This window comes from Etheostoma cragini, chromosome 16 (assembly GCF_013103735.1).
Source record: "Etheostoma cragini isolate CJK2018 chromosome 16, CSU_Ecrag_1.0, whole genome shotgun sequence".
Classification (NCBI taxonomy): domain Eukaryota; kingdom Metazoa; phylum Chordata; class Actinopteri; order Perciformes; family Percidae; genus Etheostoma; species Etheostoma cragini.
In genome coordinates this window covers 4,281,997-4,309,552 of record NC_048422.1, presented here as the reverse complement: position 1 = coordinate 4,309,552, position 27,556 = coordinate 4,281,997, and the positions used below count along the sequence as shown (strand labels likewise).

The following is a 27,556-nucleotide window of genomic DNA, read 5'->3' as shown; positions in this document are numbered from 1 at the left end:
TTCTTAAACATTCACACTTTCACAATACAGCTTATTGTAAGTAAAAACAAACTAGAATTAGTTGAATATCAACTTTTTGAAACCTATAGATATCAAACAGTTGTGTGCTGCAACAGCAGAACAAATGGGATATTGGGATAATCAGTTGTGTACTAAGAGTAATTGCCAAGTTTTATCTTCATTTAACATTTCACACTTTGAGATATTAATGTGCTGTTATTGTGTACAATATTGCTGGAGACATTTGAAGTTACTATGGTGGGGAAGTGAGGAAAATTGAAGGAGAAAAATATTGAAACACCAGGAGCCATTGGAAGGGTCCTTTTGGGGAGAAGGTTCACATAGTTTTGTATAAACTGCTGTAAGAAATGGTTTTCCAGACATTAACACTACTGAAAGAAGTTGAAAATGACAGTTAAATTGTAACATTCCCCCACTATACACATATATACTGTATGTGTGTCTATATTTAAAAATACAGTTGTGTTCAAAATAATAGCAGTCCAACGTCACTAACCTCATAAATCATATATTTTGGTAGAAGTGATATTTCTACATGGCAAATAATTTTCTACTAAGTGTTGTAGAGTCAGTGAAAACCAACAGACCTAAGAGCAGTGTTGTGTTCAATGAGTGAGGTGATTGATTCTGTGAAGAAACCGATGTCAATTGTGGCCAATATTTAAGCAAGGCAAATGTGCTGTTATAGGCAATTCACACTGAAATACTCAGCAAAATGGGTCGTTCCAGACATTAACTGAAGAACAGCGGACTTGATTATAAAGTTGATTGGAGAGGGGAAAACATATAAAGAAGTGCAGAAAATTATTGGCTGCTCAGCTAAAATTATTTCAAATGCCTTGAAATGGCATCCATAAGTCTGAACAACATGGGAAAAAACGGTCAACTACCTTACGAAGAATAGCCAAAATGGCAAAGGCTAAACCAATGATCAGCTCCAGGAAAATCAAAGAAGACTTAAAGTTACCTGTGAGTACTGTTACAATCAGAAGAAGGCTATGTGAAGCAAAGCTATAAGCTAGAAGTGGTCATGATTTGATTTGGAATGTGCATTTTTGCCAATGCATTGATATTATGGAATTAAAAACTATTCTAAGGATGTTGAGCATTATCCACTTTTTTTTAAACACACTGCTATTATTCTGAACACAACTGTGTGTGTGTGTGTGTGTGTGTGTACGTGTACACATTTCTATAAATAAATACATTTCACTGAGTCTGTGTGCCATTTCACTGTAATTTCATATAATTAATTTCAAATAAATTGATCTGTTAACAGGGAATGGACTGGAGCGCTCTCCTGGCCAAAAAGATGAAGCCTCCCTTCCTGCCAGTCATCAGAGCGCTAAAGGACGTCAGTAACTTTGACGAAGAGTTCACTCGCCTCAAGCCAGTCCTTACGCTCCCACGCACACCCTGCATCCTCACTGCTGAGCAACAAGAAATCTTTGCTGACTTTGACTTTTCTTTCATGAGTTGACCAGAGGGACCCTCTGTCCTGCCACATCCTTGTGAAAGCAGCTCCTGTTTTACTTTTATTAGCTATAAGCTCTTCTAAATCAACAGACGCTGAGAAACAGTCCTGCCTTTTTCATGTCCACACAGTTGCATGTTCACATAATCCTAATGCATATTAACACACTAAAAAGTCCTTCAGATACCAGTGAAGTGCGACAGGCTGCAGCTGATTTTGTTGGACAATTGACACATTTTTACACTCGCTGGGTCTGTATCAAGATAGATCAAGCCGTTGATCAGCCATTCAGAAGGCTTTTGGGTTTACATTATGAAATGTTGTAAGTGCTATCTTTTTATAAGTGGACATTTTTTGATCCCTGTCTATCCAAAGATCTAAACTTGAAATATTTGTGATCTTAACGAAGAAAAGTGACTCTAAAGGCCAAAGCATTACATTACATTACAGTACTGCAAAGTACCTTCTGCAATTTTGTATAACCATTATACGTCCATCTGTCGGTAACCTCTTATGTTGTTGGGATGTAATATACTGAAAATACACAAATTGTCGATTTGTTTTTTCATAGACGTTTCTTAGTCAATACAACTGTATTTGTTATTTTAAAATACTATCATAAAGATTATGCTTCTATAGAACAAACCAGCCTGTTTGTAAAGTGTAAACTTTAAAGATTAAGGAAATAATTAATAAATGTATATCTGCTGGACTTTTAATTCAATTCAAATTTCATTTATAGTATCAATTCATAACAAGAGTTAGGTCTTGGCCACACTCTATAATTTACAAGGACCTAACAATTCTTCCTCCAATTGCATGCATTTAGTGCAACAGTGGTGACGCAAAACCTCCATTTAGGAAGAAACCTCTGACAGACCCAAGCTCTTGGTGGGTGCAGTCTGACGAGGCTGGTTGGGGGTGTAATGAATAGTGGCGATAACAGTCACAGTAAAAGAAAATAAAACAGTGACTAAAAATAGTTTTTAATAGTTCATGGCATAGCAGGGCACAGCAGGACGTAGCAGGATGTAACAGGGCACCGCAGAACCACGGTAACAGCTGCAACCATGACTTTGGAGCCTCCCTGATGTAAGGAGACATGCTGGGGGGGAATAAGTTCCCCAGAGCTACGTTAGTAACAAGCATTTCTGGGACATTGATCCACACAAATTGAAAGACAGAAGAGAGAGGAGCTCAGTGTGTCAAAGGAAGTCCCTCAGCAGTTAAACTATAACAGTATAACTAAGAGCTGGTGAACCAGCTCTATGAGGGTTGGTAGATGAGTCTGAAGATGAAGAGAAGCAAAGAGAAAGGGTGCGGTGTCTGCAGCTACACACCCTCCCCCGCTGGTCTAGGTGAACGCTGCAACTTCTCACTCCCTAACTATATGCTTTATCAAAAAGGAGAGTTTTAAGTTTACTCTTAAATGTCGTGACGGTGTCTGCCCCCCCAACCCAGACTGGTAGCTGGTTCCACAGGAGAGGAGCCTGATAGCTGAAGGCTCTGGCAGCCATTCTACTTTTAGAGTCTCTAGGAACCAAAAGTAGCTCTGAATTCTGGGCATGAAAAGGAAACTCTTAATGAAACATTTATTTGATGTAAACAGTCATTTCAAAGTAGTAAAAAACATTGCATGACAGTATTGCATATAGTTCAGAAGTACACAACATGAATTAAATGTTAATTCATTATAACCAGAATTCAACATCACATTTATTGCTGTCTTACAAGGTTACTATTGCACAAGGAAATGTTCAAATGGAAATACCAAACATGAATTGCACCCAAAGCTCTCTACTTACTATTAGCTACTGTTCCACAGTATTCTTGAATTTACTTCATTAAAATAGCCATAAAAAAAATCTAAAGACATTTTCTGGTTCATAATTGTAAAAAAAATGTATGTACAATATAAAATAGCTTAAAATGCTGTCCATTGAAAGTCTAAGCATCTTGTACGTCCTGGTTGGATTAAATGCTAGGAACAATACAGCTGTTTTTACTATTTCATATTTTCATAAATCTACTGAGTTGCTGAACAGTTTAGCAAAAAAAATAACAAAAAAGGCTGTTGCCTTTCCTCACTTCGGCTAACAGTTTTATTTGAAGAAAAAAGCCGCGACTCAGGAGTTACAGCAATGTAGCACATGAAATGAGAACAGAACTAAGCTTTCTACACTAAAACAAATATACCAAACTTGTTAATCAGGATCTGACTCCAGTAAGAACCTATACCTACCATAGATCTGGATTGTCTACACATGCACCTAAAACAAGTATACTATTTAATCAAATGTTAATGAGTTGTTTGATATGTATTAAAAGTAAGTCCATCAGTCAGGTTTACCATTCGTCACTGAACGACTAGAAGTACTTGAGGAGTTTTTAAACATGTTACAAATGCTGACAAAAAACTATTCAGTAGACAGAGCATGCAAAAACAAGGGTCAAGTAGAATGTGGGTGCATTAACACAGACCAAGCGTAACTCGACAGGGCTTTATTACTAGCTCTACTTAAAGCCTTAAAATCGATTAGTAAAGTGCCTTGGGGAAATGGTACTGTATACTTGAATGGCTGTAAACAATTGGAAGTTGGAATAAGGGCTGTAGTGCTGGTAACCTGTGATTCAAACTGTTACACAGGTAGAGGAGGAAAAAACAATTGCGGTGCACTGTAACAACAGTGCAGGGATGAACCGATAAAAGGAGATATGAGCGGAAATGTGGGACAACAACATTAGTGTTTACATAGAAGGTAAACCGCACACCAGGATAGTTTGTGTCTGATCCCAAAAACCAGAAAGGTTGTTCATGAGTGAAATTCCTTTCTGTGTGTTAATGCTTGTCATGTGTCACTAGACTTGGTCGCTGCCCTCCCTGAAGTACACCTGTTCCCACACCACTGTGCCCCACACGCAGAAGAAACCCCAAAGGTTGTGGAAAGTGCCACGGTCAAAGGGATTTTCATCAGCGCCGCAGTGTTTGAGGTAGGAGATGCGGTGGCGTGACATGAACTCCCAGGTGGTGGTGTTGAGAGAAACCAGGTAAAGATGGGAGCCGAGCAGGAGCAGCACAATCAGAGAGAGCAGAGCCACCAGCACGGCCACGGCCAGCAGAATGCCATTGGTACGCAACCACAGCTGCCATGTGGGTGCGTAACTGAAGCCCGTCCTGATGAAAAAAGCAAGAAAGAAGCAATTTGTGGAGGCTTCACAGCTGCAGTACACATCTGCCAGTGCAGATGATTGGTGGTCGTATTGTACTCACCAGGCAATGTGCAGCCCCCACAGCAGCACTAGCAGCTGGACAGCAAGGTAAAGCACAAACCAGCGGTGGTTCCTCTCACCAACACAGTTCTCAATCCAGGGGCAGTGATGGTCGTAACGCCGGACACAGTGCTGACACGTCTGGCAGTGCTTTGATCTCATTGGCTGCTGCTTGGAAAAAAGGTATTTGCATTGAGAGAAACATAAATATATTTTTCTATTAAAATTAAATTATTATCTGCTCTGAGATGCTGAGCCAAAGAACAAGCCAGTTTGCATTGAAAGACTTGTTTGCAGCTAACCCAGTAACCCATGTGTTTAGAAAGAAATCAGATTTTGCTTTACCTGGACTTCTTTCTGACTTTTTTGCTGCTGTCGTATCTAGTAAATTGTTTTGATGAGTTTGACAACTCATCTGAGTTTCATAATAGTAACAAACTTTCCTCTATGAATCATGAATGTATTTATAATGGAAGCTGAGCAATAACTGGTACAAAATACACCTGATTTGGTTGTCGTCTCGTGTGAGTCTATTAAAAGACCTGTTAATTGTTTTGAGAGTTTGTTTATAGTATCAATTCATAACAAGAGGTACTTAAATTGACTGGCGCTTTGCACACAATACTACGATACTTTCTTGCGTGACGTAATTCCAGAGAGGCTGCCTTGTGGCGGCTCTGCGACGCGCACATACAGGGAGCTGGTTAGACAGGGAGCACATACACGGAGCAGATCAGACAGGGAGCACATACAGGGAGCAGATCAGACAGGAAACAGATCAGACAGGGGGTAGATCATACAGGGAGCAGATCAGACAGGAAACAGATCAGACAGGGAGCACATACAGGGAGCAGATCAGACAGGGAGCACATACAGGGAGCAGATCAGACAGGAAACCGATCATACAGGGAGTAGATCAGACAGGGAGCACATACAGGGAGCAGATCAGACAGGGAGCACATACAGGGAGCAGATCAAACAGGGAGTAGATCAGACAGAGGGCAGCATTTGGCCCAAAATGCAGAAGCATAAGTGCAGCTTCACAGTTGAACTGCAAAAAGAACTTTCTGTGGTCAGGACAAGTAGGAGCACCGTGTGCAAAGTTAGCACACATGTTTCCGTGTGTAATAAAGGTGCTGGAGATCTCAAAGCTCGCATGCACACCGAAAAACCTTATTTTATTACATTGAAAAGGTTTTTAAGAGATATTTATTTGTAGCTGACACAGAATAGCTCCTATTTAGAACATTATTTCATATTCATTTATTTGAAGAGAGAGCTATTATTTTGTTACAGGTTTTATTACATAAATTCATTTTAATTGTAATTTATAATTTTGTTAATTATAATTTTTGTACCATAAAGGATGTTCAATGACCTTGGAGAAGCCGGTCTGAATTTGTGTCCCGAGGCCGTATTTTGATTTCCAAAAAAGCGGACACTCGACCCTAATATTACCTGATGTTTTGTGTTCACTGGAAGTGGTACAGGTGTGTAACTGAACTGTGCTGCAATTCAAGTATCACATTTCAGCCTGGCACCACAGATAGATGACAAATCACAAACATTATGTCTACAATCAATCAATCACCGAGGCTCAGAAACCCAACAAAAAACAACAAAAAAATCTTAACTTCGGTTGTTTTTTTGTGTTTAAGTGACTGATGGGAACAATAATCTTTGAAATTGGTCCATTATTAACCCTCCTGTTGTCCTCGGGTCAAATTTGACCCCTTTCAAAAAATGTCTATATCAGAAATATGGCGTTCTTTTTAACCAAATTACCACAAAAAAGGATGGATTCCATGCAACGCTTTTTGCAAATACAACTGATCCCCTTAATTGAATTTTGGGTGAAAATTGAAATGCTTTAAAAATCAGTAACTCCTCCACTCAACATACGTTCCTCTGATCTTGACTATTAGTCAAAATAATTTATAATTTCCACTTTTAACTCAAATATAGGTACAATTCTATACAACTGAGGGTTTTTGACCCTGGATTCCAAAAAGTGTGAGGAAAATAAGTATTTAGAACACCCTGCTATTTTGCAAGTTCTCCCACGCTAAAATCATGGAGGGGTCTGAAATTGTCATCATAGGTGCATGTCCACTGTGAGAGACATAATCTAAAAACTGCAGAAGGGATTTTGGCCCACTCCTCCACACAGATCTTCTCTAGATCAGTCAGGTTTCTGGGCTGTTGCTGAGAAACACAGAGTTTGAGCTCCCTCCAAAGATTCTGTATTGTCTGGAGACTGGCTTGGCCACGCCAGAACCTTGATATGGTTCTTACAGAGCCACTCCTTGGTTATCCTGGCTGTGTGCTTCGGGTCATTGTCATGTTGGAAGACCCAGCCTTGACCCATCTTCAATGCTCTAACTGAGGGAAGGAGGTTGTTCCCCAAAATCTCGCAATACATGGCCCCGGTCATCCATCTTCATCCGCTTATCCGGTATCGGGTTGCGGGGGCAACAGCTCCAGTAGGGGACCCCAAACTTCCCTTTCCCGAGCCACATCAACCAGCTCCGACTGGGGGATCCCGAGGCGTTCCCAGGCCAGGTTGGAGATATAATCTCTCCACCTAGTCCTGGGTCTTCCCCGAGGCCTCCTCCCAGCTGGACGTGCCTGGAACACCTCCCTAGGGAGGCGCCCAGGAGGCATCCTTACCAGATGCCCGAACCACCTCAACTGGCTCCTTTCGACGCGAAGGAGCAGCGGCTCTACTCCGAGCTCCTCTCAGATGACTGAGCTTCTCACCCTATCTCTAAGGGAGACGCCAGCCACCCTCCTGAGGAAACCCATTTCGGCCCCGGTCATCCTCTCCTTAATACAGTGCAGTCGCCCTGTCTCATGTGCAGAAAAACACCCCCAAAGCCCCCCAATGATGCTACCACCCCCATGCTTCACATTAGGGATGGTGTTCTTGGGATAGTACTCATCATTCTTCTTCCTCCATACACGGTTAGTGGAATTATGTACAAAAAGTTCTATTTTGGTCTCATCTGACCACATGACTTTCTCCCATGACTCTTCTGGATCATCCAAATGGTCATTGGCAAACTTAAGACGGGCCTTGACATGTGCTGGTTTAAGCAGGGGAACCTTCCATGCCATGCATGATTTCAAACCATGACGTCTTAGTGTATTACCAACAGTAACCTTGGAAATGGTGGTCACAGCTCTTTTCAGGTCATTGACCAGCTCCTCCCGTGTAGTTCTGGGCTGATTTCTCACCTTGCGTAGGATCACTGAGACCCCACGAGGTGAGATCTTGCATGGAGCCCCAGTCCGAGGGAGATTGACAGTCATGTTTAGCGTCTTCCAATTTCTAATGATTGCTCAAACAGTGGACCTTTTTTCACCAAGCTGCTTGGCAATTTCCCCGTAGTACTTTCCAGCCTTGTGGAGGTGTACAATTTTGTCTCTAGTGTCTTTGGACAGCTCTTAAGTCTTGGCCATGTTGGTAGTTGGATTCTTATTGATTGTATGAGGTGGACAGGTGTCTTTATGTAGCGACCAACCTCAAACAGGTACATCTGATTTAGGATAATAAATGGAGTGGAGGTGGACATTTTAAAAGGCAGACTAACAGGTCTTTGAGGGTCAGAATTCTAGCGGATAGACAGGTGTTCAAATAATTATTTGCAGCTGTGTCATATGAATAAATATCATACATCAAAAATCATACATTGTGATTTCTGATTTTTTTTTAGATTATGTCTCTCACAGTGGACATGCAGCTATTATGATAATTTCAGACCCCTCCATGATTTCTAAGCGGGAGAACATGCAAAACAGCAGGGTGTTCAAATACTTATTTTCCTCACTGTATGTTATCATTTCATTTCAAACACATGAATAAAAGCTGGGGGTGTGGCCTTGAACATCTGCCACTTTGCTCATTTGAAAGCCATGATGTCAACCTCACTCCTTATGACCTCATAAGGGGCAAGATTCCAGATAGGCCCATCTGAGATTTCATTTTCTCAAAGACAGAGCAGGATACCCAGGGCTAGGTTTACACCTATCGCCCTTTATAGCCACTGGGGGACCATAGGCAGACTGGGAGAACTCATTTTAATGTTAAAAAAAAACTCAAAGGGACATTTTCATGCCATGGGACCTTGAACGCCGCTGAAGAAGCTAGTAAGTGGCCCTTGGCGTTAATGTTTTGTTTAGTCGATATAAGTCAAGACTGAACCTTACACTCAAATACAACAAGATGAAAGTATGACATCAATCATAGAAATTGACCATAAAGAAAGTTAAAAACTGACTTTGACACTCTTTCTGCCTCTGTGTGTGTTATCCGTATGAAAGCGTTATCATCACAATAAATGCTTGCTCCTGGGGGATGATTTGTTGGGTCTCTAAATGATTGAGTTTGGTCTAGACCTATCTATCCGTTAGGTGTCCTGAGAAAACTTCTGTTATGATTTCACATTATAAATGAAATTGAACTGAATCCTGAAAGAACAACACATGAGCTGGCGATATGATGTGAAGGGTACCTGCAGCAGACAGTGGCCACAACGGCGCTGTCGAAGGGATTTGGTGGTGGGTGGGATCATGTCCTGCTGCTCTTCAGTCACTCCCAGCGTGAACTGGCCAAACACACAGGACAAACTGGTCAGGGAACCCACTGCGTATTTTCTGTTCTAGCATTTATCACGACCTATTGTGTATTCTTATTTGTCATTTACAACAGGTCTGATATACCCAGACTTCTAGGTCTTTATCAAAAGTTGTGATGGAGCATTGGATATGACACATGCCTTTGGTGTGGGAGATCTGGGTACATTAACCAAGGTGTCCCTGAGCAAGACACTTCACCCCTAGTTACTCCAGAGGTGTGCAACCTCTGACATGTAAAGCAATTGTAAGTCGCTTTGGAAAAAAGCGTCAGCTAAAGGAAGCTTTGTGAACCAGTGTCTTTACTACAGATTCATGTTAAAAACTTGAAGGAACAAAATGTGTTACTCTTAACTTAAGTGGCCTTTTAATAAGACACTATAAATTAAATGAACCAACACAAACCACTAGCAATGTTAGATTACTCCTAATATTACATAAATCTCTTCCCTGGCATACAAATGTATACTCCTGATTGCAAAACAGGGATCAAAAGCATATAACACCTGCATTGCAACACAATACATCTGCAGCGGCATGAGGAAACATAGATAATGTCAACTGAAATCAATAAACAGCCAACCCTTTTAACAGAAAAATAACAAAATTGTTACAAGACAACAAATAATTTGATGTTTATATTTGTTGTTTGGTTAAGAACATGATTGCAATGATTTAGAGCTGCAACGATTAGTTGACATTTTCACTTTCTGACAATTTAAAGACTGATTAATCAAGAAACTTATTGGCAGATGAATTGGTAAATAAAATAACCTTTAGTTGCAACCCTACAGTGATCAGTATAGTGTTGTTTTTTTTTCTTTTCTTTTTTCTAACACACGCCAGTAGCCCTAAACAGGTGTCCCAGACATTTTCAGCATGTTTTTAACCATCAACATCTAGTAAGTAGGCTCCTAGTCTACAGCTGCTTCTTTGGCTCCTGACATCAACCATTTTGACAAAGACTTTGGATATGGCTTAGGATAGAGATCTATATATCTGTGGATCATTATTCACCTGTAAATCGCTGTCATCAGACAAAATGAAACCTGGGTCCATCAGAGAAACGGCGAAATAGAGCAACACCGACACCAGCACCAACAGGACAAAGACCACAGGCTGGACAAGCTGGCCGGTCTCCTCCTGCTTCCTCAGCTCTAAACACCAAAAAAAACGGAAGCTATTGATTCAATAATACATACTGTAGTCCTGCTGAGAGGTCTCAGGCTCCAAAGAGGAAGGTTTATTTCATAAATCCTGGCTATTATTTAAAAGTGTTAATTCCAATCTGGCAGTAATGTTAGTTTTCTTTCTGAGATAGCATCAGGATGTGATATTGCCATTATACATCAAGAATGTTCTTGTCATTTCACATATTACACATTACTTAACACCTATAGCTACATATAATGCAATGCTATGTGGTATCATGTATATGTGTGACAGGCTTACCTGTATCATGTAGGAAGAGTATTAATGCTATGACCCATGTCAAAATCACATGAGCTGTTCTTACCAGAAACCCTGAGCCAAAAACATTTTTGAACATGGTCCTACTAGCATGTTAGAGATGGACCTGGATGCTCGGTTCAGAGTGGCAGGACCGTCAGTGACAGGATAGTCGGTGTAACGATAGTAGCGTAAACGGATGGCAAAATGATATCTAGCACGTTAACCTAGCTAGCTAAACAACTGTAATTCCTAGTACATCAAAAAAGCGTCCTGTCAGAAAGCTAGCGTTAGCTAACGTTAACCTCACCAGGGCATTAACTAAGAGTAGCACTAGCCTGCGACAGTTCAGTCTATTTGGTTTTTCATTTGTGCCTGAGCCAAACGTTGAATTAAATACAAGTAAAAATACACAACATTTGAGTTTAAGCTTGGTTCGTTCTAGCATTCTGCATTTATTATTTTGTTGCTGTTCCTGTGCAGTCTAAGCTGTGATTGGCCAGCGTCAGTCACGAGACAGTCCTGGATAGAGTGGCCGGGAGGGACATAAAGCATCTCACTTCCCCCAGATGAGAAACCTACTTTTCTTCTTCTCAAAAAAAAGTTGAAAAAGAGCTATTGGACCTTTAAAGTTAAAAAGTAGCCGAGTATGACTTTACTAAAAATAATGTGAGACAGGGTGAGGTATTTTGATTAACGTTAAATTTTGGTAACATGTAAACAAAACCTATATTAACTTCAAAACCCATTGATAGTCCCTTATTGTCTTATTTGTTTTAAAGACAGAATGACAGTTTAATATTATTCACAAATTCACGTACAGTTTACATTGCATTATTTGGCTGAAACAACAAACACATCGCTCCAGGGTTGCCATCTTCATCCTGTGATCCACAATACTGGAATATCTGCTCCTATCACACAATCCATCAGAGAAATGTTACTGAGCCTGCAGCTCTTTGGCCCTTTGTTCATCCAGAATGAGAGGAGTTGGCAGTGTCCTCCCTTTCAGCAGCTGCTCCAGGCCCTGGCAGAACAAGTGAGATGGAGGTTAAAATACATCACCATATTTGGATGATACTAAAGATGACAGCAGTATATTCAATTTTCACAATTGATTTGTTTTGTTTTTTATTAACATGTTCCTGCTCTATAGGTTTCACCACATTAACACTGTAACCCAACAACTAGGTTTGGCCTATCTCTACAAAGTGAAACTTTTTTTCCCCAATATCCTAAATGTTTGTATATGAGTTTGTAGCCACTTTAAAGTCCTCACCTCTCCGAAGTAGGATACCATTGGTGAAATTTCACACAGTGCTGGATGACTGTCCCCTGCTGATGCACTATGGGGGAAAACATTTTTAGATGTCAAGGATAGATTCAGATGTTTACCAGTCTATCACAGGTGCATATGCCCATTAAAAGAGTTATTGGTTGCTGTGATCATTTCTCCTCTCCATAGAGAGTATTTAGTACACACTTTCTTGATTTGACTAAGACTGCGCAAGCCACTTGTTAGCTTTGGCTAAATTTTCAGAATTATTTTTATTTCTTCCCTTTTCTTCCAGTGTTGTCCGTTAGGAAGGCCAGTTTGGCCAGCAGGAATCATTACAGCCACCAATAACTCTTCCTTAAATGTCAAGGTAAACAGGCAAATGCATATATTCAGTAGTGTGTGTGTATATATATATATATATATATATATATATATATATATATATATATATATAAAAAATAACAGCTGGTAATACAGCTATTTTGTATATATTTGTTTATTTCATATTAATGTAAAAAATGTTTGTTTATGCATGCACCATCCACAGAGAAATTCCTTGTGAGTACTTACTTGGCAATAAACCTTTTTCTGACTTCTGAACTACCTCCTGTCCCTGTTCAGCAGGTATACCACAAGTGGCCCTCGTCTAGAAGAAGTCTCCCAGCTAATCTTGCTTTGGACTGACCAAAGTTGGAGAAAGAGTTATCTTGCTGATGGGATTTTACCATAGACCGTTAATATTAATAATCAATATTATATTATTATATCAAATAATCAATAATATACGGTCTATGGATTTTACCTAGCTACTGAGCATGTGGGACTCCCAACAAAGATAGCAAAGAAGTGAGATGTCTCACTCTGTAGCTAAAACGTCTCTGTTTTAGCTGACACACAGCGTGAAAACAGAATCTGCAGCAATGTGCAGAACAACAAAAATATGGTGTTTTTTTTTTTTAAATGAAACCATGTAAACCTATTCTGGTACAACCTCAAAATACAATTATGAACCTAAAGATGAGCATAATAGGGGAGCTTAAAACACATCAATAAAATATTGCATAACTTTTTTTTTTTTTAAAGACATCTCATTTTTTAAATTTCTGGCTGTTTTAAAACTATAAACAGAGCCAGGCTGGTTGTTTCATGTGTTATTGCTAAGTTTTGCTAATTAACTGCTGGCTCCAGCTCCATATTTAGTGTACAGACATAAGATTGGCATTTCATCATCTAACTTCTATCTTAAAAGTGTATTCTCAAAAATGTTAAAACTACTCCTCTAATGTAATGAAATAGGATTTTGTAGCTGTTGGGAATGTATCAAATTAACCTTTGTAATAGATCCTTCTATTTGGGTCTAAGAATAGAGCAAATTGGTGATTGTGGGCTATGTTAATAAAATGTTATTGACTTTCTCACAGTAAAAAATGGGTCAGGGTTTACGTTCTGATATTATCTGTTACTACAGGGTGTATATAATAAAACTGACCTGGGGGTAAGAGGCATGGCATTCCCATGTTCATCCAACAGCGTGGCTCCTGCTGCCGTGACCCAGCGGCAGTGTTGAGCCAGTAAAGAGTTTCTGGCTGTGGTTGGGTTGTCTGTAGCTGCTCCGTCTGCATTTTTTAGTGGGGAAAACTCGTCCTCCCTCACTACCTCAAACACAACAAAGCTCCTTCCAAAGACAGATAGTACATATTTGAATAAGCTGTAAAGATGCTGTTATGATTTTATGTCGTTCTATGTCAGGTAAAACAACAGATGCTAATAGCTGAAGACACAATATAATAATCAATAATACCTTGAGAATGGAAACACATCAAAAACAAATTTTTCCATCTTGATGCCGTTGGGTTTGGTGGGTTTGACTTGATTGCCACACAAGTCCACAAAGGGAACTTTCTTGAATGCAACATGTTGTTCCAGTTGGCCTATAAATTTCCTGAAAGATAAAAAAATATATTTATTTTGTCTTGGGCCATACATTTCCGCAGTTGTGTCCCAATAATCTGGCCAGTATCTTTTTAATAATACATTTTAGACACAAAGGTTAATGAAGAGCAAACTTTGGCCAGATTGTGGTGGTACAGAGTAGATCAGGGATCTGCCCGGGGGCCATGAATATCCGATAAATGTACAGTATGTCAGTCTATCCAGCTGGAAAGGTTAATTAAAAAACGTTTTGGTCTGGACCAAAATGTTGGATGGACAGACTAACCTAACACCGGTTTTACACCATATGTTATTACAAACCAAGGCATGGATGGACAATGTCACACCATCTGGTAGACTTTAGTGCTCTGAAGGTGTCATGTATCTCTTAGACTATATTTTGTATTTTTTTTTTTTGATAATGACATTCTGCATGGAAGTTAATGAACAATAAAATAAGTGAGTAGAGTATTATTAGGTCTGCGTTCTGAATAGGCACTGTACTAATTTAGCCAATAACACCAGCAATAACTAAAAATGACAGAATATTAGGAAGGTGGTTAGTAAGTGGTTAGTAAGATATTAGTAATAGTTCACTTTATAATAGAAACAAGCCATACTCCAACTGGTTAGCAAACAAAAAGGAAACTTGCTATCACTCTTAAACCTAAAAGATTACGCTAAATACAAACCATACAACTTGGCATACTTCAGTAACTAAGAGGACAGGGAATTCTTTTATAACACATCTGCTGCTTTTCAGAATGCTTAAAAAGACACTTGTGTTGTGGTGTTTGAGATTGCTGATATATGTATTAAAACAGCTACATAAATTTCCTAAATCACCTAATTCACCACCCATACTTTTAGAAATGGATTCATTGGTACTCTATAGTGAGTATTTGGAGCAGCAGGTGTATGCAGTGTATGTGGTATTGAGTCAAAATAAACAACTAGTGTGTGTGTTCATGGTAATGAAAGAACACACAGTGCAAAAAGTGTGGATCATTAATGTGCTAATAGTTATTGGATAGCAATGGAGCTCTATGGCACAAAGAATAAGATATATTAGGTTTGAAAACACACAGTTCTTGTTAATAGTATACATTCATTGTTCGTTTGGGTCTGCACATGGGATTTGTTGACAACATTAAAAATACAGAATTTCACCAAGTCAGCATAGCAGAAAAATGTTCAAGTCTAATTAATCTATAAATTAAAGTAGTTCATCCTCGAGTAGCCAAAAGACCAGTTAATGCATGCAGATTTAACTTGATAAAACAGGATCCTTAAGGACGTATCCTGTTAAACTTTGAAAGTCACTATGTTGTCTATAAACTTCCACAAACTGCCTTTCACCCTCTAGACTAGTGTTTTTTACTCAAATCAGCCAGATTTCCCTTGCTGTGACTCATATGTACTGTGAGGGATCGTACCAACACATATGCGACAGTAAAGGCTCTTACACTGCTACATCTTGCAGGAAAGCCCTGGTGAAGAAGTGATTGCATATGTTTCCAGCACTGTACACCAACTCCCCTCCAGGTCCTCGGAGCTCAGCTGTCTCCGGTTGGATCTCGCTGTACTCCACCACCTGGGAGACGCCTCGCACCCTGCAAACAACGCCCACTGGCTCGGCAGGGTACGCCTTCTCCACCACCTGACATGATAGAGATAAAAGGCCAGATGGAAACACAACTCACAATTTTTTATTTTTTATTTTATTTTATTCAACTAACCCTAGCTCACCTAACACCAACCGCACCCTAACCCCTATGCGTGATTTCAAAACCTATTTCCCATCCTTCCCCCAAGCAATGAAACAACTTGTGGAAAATTCTAAGCATGGTTGAACCTGATCAGAAATATACAGTATATGCAGGGTATGAAAGGATGGGATCATTGTTTTATGCTACCAAAAAGGTAGATCGAATGCTCTGCCTTGTGGCATACCCCCGCTTTTTACCACAACAGTCCAGCTGACAACCACCGCAAGCAGCACCAATCCGGCAGAGAACCAAGACTTAGAGCGGCTGCCTCTCATACTGATTGCTTCACACTCGACTCCATCAGCCCCAGTGCATGCTGAAGGTCACAGTCTGATGAAGCACACAGAACTATATCATCTACAAAAACAAAACAAAAAAACAATTCCAAGGACCCTATATAAGACACTCTCCTCCCACAGGCTGCAATTGAGACCCTTTCAAGAGAAACAGTGACAAGGGAACACCCTGGCATACAGACAAAGCTCTCACTCTGGTCATGTAAGGACCGGATGGCTCGTAGCAACGGCCCCGGTACCCCATACTCCCACAGGACACAGTCAGAGGCCTTACGCAGGTCCACAAAACACATGAAGATTGGATGGCCAAACTTCTCATGTTCCCCTGGAACACTGTTCATTTTACAAAGGCCCAACAATTTCCCACAAGAAAGCATTTGGTGCAACAGTGGCGAGGAAAAAAACGTCCTTTTAGGAAGAAACCTCGGACAGACCAAGGCTCTAGGAGATCAGGCTACCTCAAGTGGCCATGATAACAGTTATTTAACAGCTCTGTATTCAAATCAGAAATAGTCCCTCAATATTCATGTTTGCCATAACATAACAATAGGTTACCTATTTTCTATACTTTCCTTCCTTTACGAGAGTGAGGTGGGAAGATGGATATCATTCTCATGTCTGTGTTATAAGTACAGAGCTGGACTCAGAGCAGGTGGACATATCCGAGCAGGGACAAAAAGCTAGCCTGGTTCTGTCCGAAAATACATCTTACAGCACCTCTAAAGCTCACTAACACCTTGTGTTAAATCTTAACTCTCCACTCTCTTAACACAAGCAGAAATGTATAAAGGATGCCTTCCTGCTACAGCTTTGCATTTAATACACAAGCATGACAGCAATGAGGCTTCTAGCTCCCAGAAAGAAAGCAAATGTTGAGCTATTCCTTTAAGGGACTCTTTTATATCTACTGAATGATATTACTCTACCTTGGCTCCACAGTCAGCTCCTTTGCTCACACAGAACCCAATAAACACGGGGTCAGCCATTTTGACAAGGATGTTGTCTACACAGTACACATGCAGGTACTCCACTCCTCTCTTCTTCATGTCCTCCAGCACCTTGTTGTCCACCAACGCCTGGTACAGACCACCATTCCCATCTGACAGAGAGTGGAGAGGTTTTGAAACATGGTGAACTACCTCAAACTATCCTGAACACACATCAGTGGCAATAGGTGAAACCACAGTGGTTTTACTGATATTTGTGTCTGGATCTTCTGTGGGATCAGCTGTGCACCTACCTGGGGCCATGGCTAACTTCCCTTTGCCCTGCAGGATGACCTTTCCATCAAACGTCACTGCAGGGATCATTCTTTGCTCAAACATAACAATGTTTGACGGCTCCAGACCAAAGTAGTTGTTCTCCTTGAAGAACTTCTCAGTGGGTGCCAGAGTGAACTCACTGGTCATTATGTACCTGAAGAGTTGCCATAGTAAAGACAAGGTGTTAAAATATTTAAGTTATTTCTCTTTAATCCTGTTGACATTATTTATCTTAAAATTATCATGTTTGTAATCACATAACATTACTTTAAATATTTTTGTATCAACAACGGATCACATGACTACTCTAAAGTCGTCACTCTTAGTAAAAATCCACATATAATTAAAGCTGTAAGCAGCTTTGGACTATTAAGTGAACAATGCGTACCTAGTCCAAACACTGTGCGGTCTTGACTGTCTTGATTCTGCACATATTTATGTTACTGTAGTCCTATTTATTAGCATACGCCCGGCTTGTACAGAATATTTCTGTGCGTAGGTTCTTTTCAAGTTTTAACTGTATGCCATGGAATGGTGTGGCAGATATGACAATGTACACTGTATTCACAGCCACTTTCTTTTTCATCGCTAAACACTCAAAATGTCCGCCATGCCACACCATTTGACGAAATAAACTTTTCTTTTAATAACTTTTCATCTTTAAGGTGTTGAGATGGTACAGACCAAATTTGAAGTCCATCGGATGAGAGGAGTTTAAGTATAGCATCTTGACTTTTAGGCTTACTTCCTGTGGCCAATAGGGGGAGTTGTGACATTGTGACGGCGTGTGGATGTCATCAGGGTTGGACTATAGAAATAAAATCTACATTGGATGTATACCCTCATTTTATTGTTAGCTAAGATTGCAGTGCCTGCTACTCTGCTAAGCTACAATTTAGCATGACTAGTTTAGCTGTTTATTCTTTGACTGTAACCCCTACCTTCATTATTTATTTCAATTACAGTGGAAAAATTATCTTTAGCCACAGCTAGCAATGGTTATCTCATCAGTAAGCTTTAACTCGGCTCTCTTGTTTCAACCATTCATTATTTCTTTTTGGTTTTCTTTGCAATAATACAAGTCTATGCCATCAAAAACGAATGCAAACAAGTCTGGTTAACTAAAATGTGTATGCAGTTACTGTATTTAGGCTTTGCAGGGCATATTAAGCAGCTAATATTAATAGCTAAATATTCTCTTTAAAAATAAACCTAAAATGAAGCTAAAAGAAGAGTGAATATTGGCATTACATGTGCCAGGTGAACAGACCCATGAAATCAAGTGATTGCTAATGTTGCTTCGTGTCATGCTGGAACATGTTGGCCATGACAATTTAACGTGTAACTATTTACTATATTGGTTTACAGCTTGTTTTTGCTGCTCCCAGAAGTTTTTTATAGTGCATTGTACTGTAATGTCTGGGAGTTGTGTTAAACATACCCTGTGTTAGCAAAAGCCTACACATGGTAAAAGTGAAGAAAGATCCATTGTTTAATCTTACCATGGAACGGTGCATTTGGAGCCATACTTTTTGTCGGCCAGCTCCTGGATTTTGTGAATGCCCTCTGTCTGGATTTGATACAAGGTTTTGCCGCTTGGTAGCCCAACGTTATACATCCCTTTGGGATACTGTACACCAAGGCGGGTCCCCTGACCACCAGCCAAGAGCAGGACTCCAACTCGATTCTCTGAGATTTGCAACAGCCCTGTCAAAACGGAGTGGTAAAATAGAATGGTAACATCATCAACAGCAGCAAGGCGTATAAACTTAACAACCGGCACACCTACTGTAGCACATACCTTTTGTCATATTGTACATAATTTGAGTGTTTTAGATAAGTAGTTCCCAACCTTTTTGGCTTGTGACATGTATACAAATTTTAAAAAATGTTTCACTGCAAACACAAATATAATTTCACAGTAATGTGCACAAACATCTGTAGATTGATGGATAAAAGTATTTTGCTCCAAGACCTGGAAATACAGACAAGTCATCAGTTACAAATCAGGCCTGTCAACTGGCTCTTGGTGCGTTTACAAACCCTGACTTTTTTTCCTGTCTGTACCTTTTTGCTATAATGCCTGACTTCCACCGGTTGCATAACGGCTGTACGAGAGCTCCGTGCGCCGTACGTCTGCCGTGTGCTGAATTGCTGCAGAGCTCTGCTGCTGTCTGAAGGGCTGCCGGAGCTGGGACAGAGCCATTCCTTAGTCAGTGAAAATACACACATTGACTAATGGAAACCTAATGACACAGCGCTGTGTCAATAGTAGCCCTGGCAACACAGAACTACGGCAGCAGTGGCATCAGCAGTGTAGTAGTAGTCTGAATCAACGGAAGTACATTTTCAGGATAAAGCCTGACAGGCATGGCCCATAACCTAACACTCTCTGAGTGTTGTTGTTCTCAAACTCTCTTCGCTATAAGAAACAACAACAAACTTTGAGCTAGCAAGCCACAGGCTAAAAGATATGAAAAGGTATTTTTGATTGTGCAATAAGGCAGACCTGCTTGGTTCTTTCAGTAAATGATTGTAAAATTTTACAAACAATATGTTTATAACATTTACTATATTACTGGGACGTTTTGGGACAGATATTGCGAGAATTGCTATGGACGAAATACACATGGTAAGAACAAACCATGTTTAACCATGTATCCAGCTAATTTAAATAGATCACATTACTGTAAATAAATATTTTATATGCCTTTTTTTATGGCCTCAATAGCTACTTTCAAGTCTTCCCCAATAAAGCATTACGTTCATTTAGTAAATTAGGTTCCAATTTATTTTTCCAAGAAAACATGTTGTTCAACACGGAAACCGTAGCAAAACGGCGCACACAGTTTTATGATTGAACATGTCCCTGCGGAGTTAAATGAAGGCTTGTCTGTGTTTAATATATTACATCCATGGTAGGCTGGAGGTTTTCTGCTCATGGAGCAAAAATACTTAATACTGTAAACTTCTCAGCCTATAATATATGTATATACACATTTACAGTTTTGTCTACACGTAGCCTACAGATTGTTAACATTTGTATACACTTGAAAATCTGCATAGCCTAGAGATTTTGAGATTTTATTTGACACATTTAGGTTACAAATCTGATGCACACACCAGAGATACAATTGCACAACTCTCCACACACATATGCAAATAGTTTTGCTCAAGGCACCGATTCTCAAAGAGCCGTATGCTACGTGTACCCCTAGGGGTACTTTGGAGGATTAAAGGTAAGATATTTAACATCCTGCTTAATAGTTAAAAGGCCGTTGTCCACAACATTGTTCCTCTTCATGTACACTTTTTTCCTTACAAGTGTGAAATTTGTGTTACCTTCTCTGTTCCTTCCTTCCTTCTACTTTCCTCATGCTTTTACAAGTTTCTCTCTTTTTTCAAAGTTATGTCCTGGTTTTTCATACAATTTTTGACCTATTCTTGCCTTACTTCCCTCCTTCTTTCCACCATCTTTTAAGTTTTGTCCTTTTCTCATTAGCATTTCAATGTTTTTTCAGTTACAAGGCTGAGTTGTTCAGTAAATCTATTGCTGACAGCCTTTATATAAACTTTTTTTTCTACCAAAAATGATGAGTGCTGGTCAAGGTGTACTGGGATTAAAGAAACAATTCAAAAGGGGTAAATTATTGGAAAAAGTTTGAGAACCACTGCTCTAGGTGTATCCACTGGGGACAGGAAGACATGTCCTCACTATTTTTTGAAATCCCGTTTATTACGTACACGCACACACACACAAACACACACGCACACACACATTAATTCATTTGATGTTACTTTATCTATACATCTGGGTGATATATGTATTAGAAAAAAGTTTTTTTAACATGGGTGTAGCTATTATCTTTTCTTGGAAGAATCACTATAAATAACTTAAGTGATTACTTGATTATGGATTACCTACTCCCTAAAATTATTTAGAAATGCAGGGATTCAAAGCCACTGTCTTTGGTGTACTCTGTCTTTAGATAATGTCTTGTTGTGATTTGCTACTATAAATAAAATTAAATAAAATAGAAAAAAGTCGGAGGACCCCCAGACCCCCGATTTTGTGTGTTCCCACATTACACCCTTTTTTTATTGATGTACTACAATAACGCAAAATAGGCCTACAAAAAGTAAAGTCCTGTATAAAAACGGCTTGCCGTGAGAGCATTACAGGTTACCGTAAAACATCTAAAACATTCACCTTCATTTTCCCACTCTGCAAGGGAGTCTTTGTCACTTTTCCTCACGCTGCCGATGGACTCTGGGGGAACTGGCTCTATGTGTTGATCCAAGCTGGCAGGCGGGGAGGCTGCAGCCCTCGCTGCCCCTACGCAGTGATCCTTAAGTCCCTTTAGATCCAGCTGGGACAACTCTTGGAGGAAGCTGTCTCTCTCTACCTCACACAGCTCCGGCCAAAACTGCAGGATGTGAGTTTGTCCTGCACTCTCTAAACTCTGCTTCACTTGCTCCAAGGACAACATTTTTGTGTATCGGTAACAAAGCAAACCGTGGAGTAGAAAACTAAAAAACTAATAGCCTACTCTTTCATCCTACTTCCTGCTCTCAACAGGAGCAATAGGCGCGTGGTAGTTTGTAGGAAATGACTGTCCCGTGACTGCAGCTCTCGGACCCAACCGGTCCCGTGGTAAATAAGGTCTTTACAACAGGATATGCCACTGGCGCTGCTGCTGCAAAAAAAAATCGTCTATATGCAGCTTCAAGTTTACAAAGGCGGCGAAAACATGTTTGAAACCGCATTCGGTAAACCAACGTGTGGACAACTTCCTCTTAGTCAGCAGCGAGGCACAAGACCAGTGAGTCCGAGGTAAAGCTGTGCTGACTCAGCGTCTCTTTAGCTAGCTGTAGGCTACCGACTGCCGCACTAAAAGTATCAGCACATACTCCCAAATTTATTATCAGAATCAGCTTTATTAACCAGGTATGAAGACACATACGAGGAATTTCCTTTTGGAGCGTAGTTGCCCACAATGTGCTTACACATTTAACACAAACAAACGAACAATATATACACACTAATATAGACACACTAGTATATACATACTCTAAACAGAAACAATGTAGAGAGATGAGTGCAATGAAGAGTCCAATAATAATTATTAAAATGTGGAACAGTTAGTATTAAGTTATTATATTATAATATGAACAGTTCTGAAATAGGAAATGAGAATGATGAATAAATAATGAATAACAAGTGAGATATGAGAATGAAAATTATGAATAAATACTAAATAAATGGAATAATAGTGGAACCACTAAACAGGGGCTGTAGAGACAGTGTTACTGGATTATTGGCCAGAATTGAACCTGACACAGTGGGTCAGTAGTCAGCTGTTCATCAGAGAGATGGATTGTGGGTAGAAACTGTTCCTGAGTCTGTTGGTTTTGGCGAAAAGTGCTCTGTAGCGCCTACCAGAGGACAGAAGCTGGACCAGGTTGTGTCCGGGGTGAGATGGGTCTGTAGTGATGGTTCCTGCCCGTTTCCTGACTCTGGAGGAGTATAAGTCATGAACTGAGGGCAGGTTGGCACCGATGATCTTTTCTGCAGTCCTAACTGTCCGTTGTAGTCTGCTCCGGTCCTTTTGGGTGGCAGATCCAAACCAGACAGTGATGGACGTGCAGAGGACATATGCCAATAAGGCCACAATGCCGGTAAGGGGTCAGAGGGGGGTAGGGGACTGACTGAAGTGTGAGTTGGTGAGTTGGTGTGGGGGAATGGTGTGACTGTGGCCTTTTCAAACCTACAGTAGAAGCTGTTCAGCTCGTCAGCCAGTGGTAGAGAACCAGCAGTGTTGGGGGATGGTTTCCTGTAGTTAGTGAGTGACTGCAGGCCTCTCCACACTGACCGAGGATCGTTGTTTGAAAAGCTGTTTTCCAGCTTTTTAGCAAAGCTCGTCTTACCTGCTTTGATCTCTTTGGTCAGTGTGTTCCTGGCCTGGTTATACAGGACACTATCCCCACTTCTCAAGGCCTCCTCTTTTGACTGACTGAGTCTTGCTGTGAACCAGTGTTTTTGGTTGTTGTATGTGCAGAAGGTTTTTGTCGGCACACACATGTCCTCATAAAAGCTGATGTAAGATGTCACAGTGTTTGTTAGTTCGTCCAGATCAGTGGCGGCAGCCTTAAAAACACTCCAATCAGTACAGTCAAAGCAGGCCTGTAAATCCAGCTTTGACTCGTTGGTCCATCTTTTCACCCTCTTTACAACAAGTTTAACAGATTTTAGTTTCTGCCTGTATGTCGGGACAAGATGAGCCAGACAGTGATCAGAGAGTCCTAAGGCTGCACGTGGGACAGAGCGATAGGAGTCCTTTAATGTAGTATAGCAGTGGTCCAGTATATTCGTGTCCCTGGTGGGACACTTAATATGCTGTCTATACTTTGGGAGTTTGTGGCTGAGGTTTGCTCTGTTGAAGTCCCCAAGAAAAATGAGCAGGGAGTCAGGATGTTTTTTCTCCACGTTAGTAATCTGGTCAGCCAGGTGCAGTAACGCCTCACTAACACAGGCCTGAGGTGGGATGTAGACGGCGACCAGAATGAACGAGGAAAACTCCCGCGGTGAATAAAAGGGTTTGCAGTTTATGAATAGTGACCTCAAGTGGGGGCTGCAGGATTTTTCCAGAACTGTGACATCTGTACACCAACCTTCGTTTATGTAGAGACCGCCTCCCTTTGTATTCCCTGTGAGCTCCAGAACGCGATCCGCCCGGTAAAGATTCAATCCCGGGAGGAGAAATGCGCTGTCCGGGATGCGCGGCGTGAGCCAGGATTCTGTAAAGCAGAGGGCGGCAGATCTGCAGAAGTCCGAGTTAGTTCTGTATCATATCATATATCATTGCAATATATAAGTCTTTTACTCCAATTCCTTTCATTGTGTAGAGTAAATTGACTCAAGTAAATTCGAGATAGGCCTAAATACTTGTACTTTACTTAATAGTATTTCCCTATAACTTTACAACTTCTAATCCACTAACTTTTAGAGGCATACCATTGAATTTTTTTTTTACTACTGTACACTTCATTTATCTGACAGCTTTAGTTACTTTTCAGATTACAATCTTTCATAAGCTTCCTGTCCAATGAAAACCATATATCTTCAGTAGTGTTAATTACGTATGTTTGTGTCACACTGAAGGACAAAGTGTTCCTTTATGGGTTGAGAAAATTCTCTTGCTTCTTGTACTAAAGAATCATTAATTTTAAAAGCCTCACGGATCAGCTGGAAAACACATCCTCACAAAGCTGAAAAATGTGTTTCTGAGCTCATGAAAACATGACTTTATAGAGATACCTGGTTCTCACAGGACAGTGACCCTACAAACATGATAATCTTAGAAAATATGATGCATTGCTGTAGATTAAACTACCTAACAGTGTATAAAGGAGTTAAACTTAACTTAGGATATTATTTTGTCTGATTGATATAATTCTATAGCCTATATATCGGAAAGGATTTTGTCTGAAGAAGTGATGTAAATTAAATCTAATGTTGAGGAGGGACAGTTCAGTTTAATTTGTTCAATTAAGTTTGATTGGAAGATTTAAATTGTAGCTATTCATGGAAGTAACTGCTCCTAATGCTGTAGCCTACGTATATCTGGACCAGTTGGGAGAATAAAATGTGTTAGAAGTGTGATGCCCTTTTCCATCCTTTGTGTAACACATCCTTTGTGTGTGTGATTGTTAGATTTTTTTAAACTTTAAATTTATATGTAATTACTTAGGAATTCTCAGGAAGACACTGTTGTTGAATCCACATGACGCAGGCCTTTAAGGCCGATTTATTGATCTATTGATTGATTGATTTATTGAAAAGGACGTAGATTTCAGTGGTGGGCCAGGATTTTTTGAGTGTTCTTTCAGAGGGTGCGCACCTCCCTATTTAGTTTTTTAGCAGCGACAGAGTGGAAACTGGACGTGTGAGTGTTAACAGATGAAGACTGAGGACAATCAGTGTGACTTTAAGTCTCTCTTTTAAACTCAGTGTTAAGATGAGTTCTTTTATGGTGAAAAAGGCTTGATCCAACAAAGTAGGTCATCCAATCCAATCTAAGCATTGACGGCCATGCTGCTGCCCGTTCTGCCGTTGTTTACCTTTTTCTTCTTCTTCTAGTCCGTAGAAATAGCAAAGTCGGTAGCGCCACATCTATTACGGCCCTCCCGTGACGTCACACTGGCACTCGACAGCTCGGCTGCGGCTAGTGTACCAGACGTTTTAGTGACAATCACGCACCACCCCCACCCCTCCTCTGCCCAGTTGCTAGTAGCCAAGGAGGACAAGGAGGATTACAAAAACATGATGGACTCTTCAAAAGAGGTAATTATCTTAACTCAAGCTTCTGCTTGTGAAAATCACCGGACTACATCGTTTTGTAAACACAGCCATACTGAGAAATACAGAAAGTTTAATGGAACTGATTAATTAACGTATCAACTCTTTTGGCAATGGCTTGAATGGAATGGACGCCCATGAATATCAAATAGTTGCGCACTATAGCTTTAAAGCTGCAGTAGATAGAAGAAAGAAAAACCGGCAGAATTTCAAGTACAGTGAGACTTCTTCCTGCAGCTCTCCCTCTACCCTCTTTGGCCGCATGTGTTCATCAGCCAATAGGAACGCTCTCTTTTGCTTTCTCTCTCTGTGATCGGTCAAATTCTCCTATCACGTGCAAGATTTTCTAAATAAAGCCAAGAGAAGGTGCATACATCAACTTTTCTCAAAAAACTTTTTTTTTTTGTTGAGTTTTTGCCCCCATTGCCTACCTAACCATAAAGGTTTTATACACGTTGCAATGTCAGCTTAAACTAGCCATGGTGACACATGTATTGGCTTTAAAGAAACTTTATCATGCACTCAGTACTGCAATTTAATATGGTAATTTCGTTGCATTGATAGTATTTTACTTGCCTTTGGAAAGCTCTACCGAGGTAAATGCAAACACATTCCCTTCAGTATATTTTTTAATATAACCAGGAAATATCCAGAAAATGACTATCTCCTTTAAAAGTACAACAACAGTAGATGGAGCAGTTAGACCAGTTGCTGTCAGTATTTGGCTAATGCAACAATATTGTAACACTACAAAATCCATTAGTCCAAATGTTGATTGTTGAATACAGTCATACATACAAGACAGGGAGTATTTGAGCAAGTTTCCCACCACTGTCTGGTTCTAGTACTGCTTCTTTAATTACAGTACTATTTAAAGTGTTGTCTACACATCTAAAACTAACTGAAAGTGGAGTTTCATTGGTTTTGCACTTATTCAACAACTTCTCTAATTTTAACTTCCACCTGACTGTCTTGCACTGCTGTCGTGTAAGTTGATGTGTCTGCTGCCTGTCACATGTGTAGGCTGTTTATTGGTTTTGTCTCTCTGCCTACTGACTCTTTTAACCTTCATGAACAAGCCTGTACAGTTATTGGGACGGTGCAGTTTCTCCCCATCAGGCAGAGCAAGTGCTGCCGTTTCTGGAGACCCACCTTTCCTCATACAGAACTCTGTCATGGATATGGAGTTAAAGTGGGTTGTAAGCCAAGGTAATTGCCTGCTCACCCCATCATATAACATTTTAAAGGGCCTAACATTATGTGCTGTTAACTTTTGACTCTATTTTGGATAATTCTGCCTCTCTGGGGTTTAACTGTAACTTACAGGTGGGAGGTCAGTCTTTTCTTGTGAAGGCCCTACTATGAAAGGGTTTTTTAAGTGCTTGGGGAACTGTATAAAGGAGGTAGACTCAAATCCAATGATCTCAGACTCAGAACCTACCTCCCAAGTTGAGTACCGGAGACATTTGGCAAAAGCATTGAGCATCACAATATTACCGAACTATTAATTTAAGAATTTACCCAATCAGATATCAGCATGGAGGAAAGCTGAGTATTTTATCTTCAGACACTGAGTAGGACATTTTGTGTGACGAGATTTCAGAGAGCTTGGACTTAAAACCATTTTGAGGAGTTTATTTAACGCCTGCAAAGTTTTTGGAAGCTAAATAAAGAAAAAATACCACTGGAAATAACAAGGCATTGAAGGCTATTGATAACATTGATAACGTATAGTACATACAGTGGGTACGGAAAGTATTCAGACCCCTTTAAATTTTTCACTCTTTGTTTCATTGCAGCCTTTTTCCAA

The 27,556-nt window shown here is 40.2% G+C and overlaps 3 protein-coding genes across 5 annotated transcripts in view; 1 reads left to right on the top strand and 2 right to left on the bottom strand.

Moving 5' to 3' along the window:
- The window catches only part of pkn3 (protein kinase N3), a 56,057-nt gene extending 53,883 nt beyond the window's left edge, over nt 1-2,174 (top strand). For 2 of the 3 annotated variants that reach the window (XM_034895511.1, XM_034895509.1), the window contains exon 22: nt 1,301-2,172. In XM_034895511.1, the coding sequence (XP_034751402.1) occupies nt 1,301-1,501 (201 nt within the window). In that variant the 3' untranslated portion in view covers nt 1,502-2,172. Of the gene's footprint in view, nt 1-1,300 lie in introns of all 3 variants that reach the window. The other variant, XM_034895512.1, reaches the window with a different exon arrangement.
- An 896-nt stretch (nt 2,175-3,070) lies between these two features.
- zdhhc12b (zinc finger DHHC-type palmitoyltransferase 12b) lies at nt 3,071-11,414 on the bottom strand. The gene is made up of 5 exons (XM_034895542.1): nt 10,853-11,414; nt 10,418-10,557; nt 9,280-9,372; nt 4,767-4,933; nt 3,071-4,670 (listed from the first exon to the last, which is right to left on the bottom strand). Exons 1-5 carry the CDS (start codon nt 10,947-10,949, stop codon nt 4,355-4,357), a joined length of 813 nt encoding a protein of 270 aa, XP_034751433.1. The 5' UTR covers nt 10,950-11,414; the 3' UTR covers nt 3,071-4,354.
- Nucleotides 11,415-11,679: 265 nt separating this feature from the next.
- On the bottom strand, nt 11,680-22,243 carry uap1l1 (UDP-N-acetylglucosamine pyrophosphorylase 1, like 1). Its single transcript, XM_034895527.1, has 9 exons — nt 21,598-22,243; nt 18,890-19,094; nt 17,366-17,541; nt 17,052-17,224; nt 15,527-15,720; nt 13,930-14,070; nt 13,618-13,803; nt 12,129-12,195; nt 11,680-11,876 (listed from the first exon to the last, which is right to left on the bottom strand). The coding sequence occupies exons 1-9, from the start codon at nt 21,875-21,877 to the stop codon at nt 11,790-11,792; spliced, it is 1,509 nt and encodes a 502-aa protein (XP_034751418.1). The 5' UTR covers nt 21,878-22,243; the 3' UTR covers nt 11,680-11,789.
- Between the last annotated feature and the right edge of the window lie 5,313 nt (nt 22,244-27,556).

Coding starts and splice junctions, on each gene's coding strand:
- zdhhc12b (XM_034895542.1), bottom strand. CDS start 10,949: ATGTTCAAAAATGTTTTTGGCTCAGGGTTTCTGGTAAGAACAGCTCAT. Junction 9,373..10,417: donor CTGATGACAGCGATTTACAG/GTGAATAATGAT, acceptor GTGTTTGGCCAG/TTCACGCTGGGAGTGACTGA. Junction 4,934..9,279: donor GTGGCCACTGTCTGCTGCAG/GTACCCTTCACA, acceptor TTTTCCAAGCAG/CAGCCAATGAGATCAAAGCA.
- uap1l1 (XM_034895527.1), bottom strand. CDS start 21,877: ATGTTGTCCTTGGAGCAAGTGAAGCAGAGTTTAGAGAGTGCAGGACAA. Junction 17,542..18,889: donor TCCAAATGCACCGTTCCATG/GTAAGATTAAAC, acceptor GCAACTCTTCAG/GTACATAATGACCAGTGAGT. Junction 14,071..15,526: donor TTCCTGCAAGATGTAGCAGT/GTAAGAGCCTTT, acceptor TTTATCTTTCAG/GAAATTTATAGGCCAACTGG.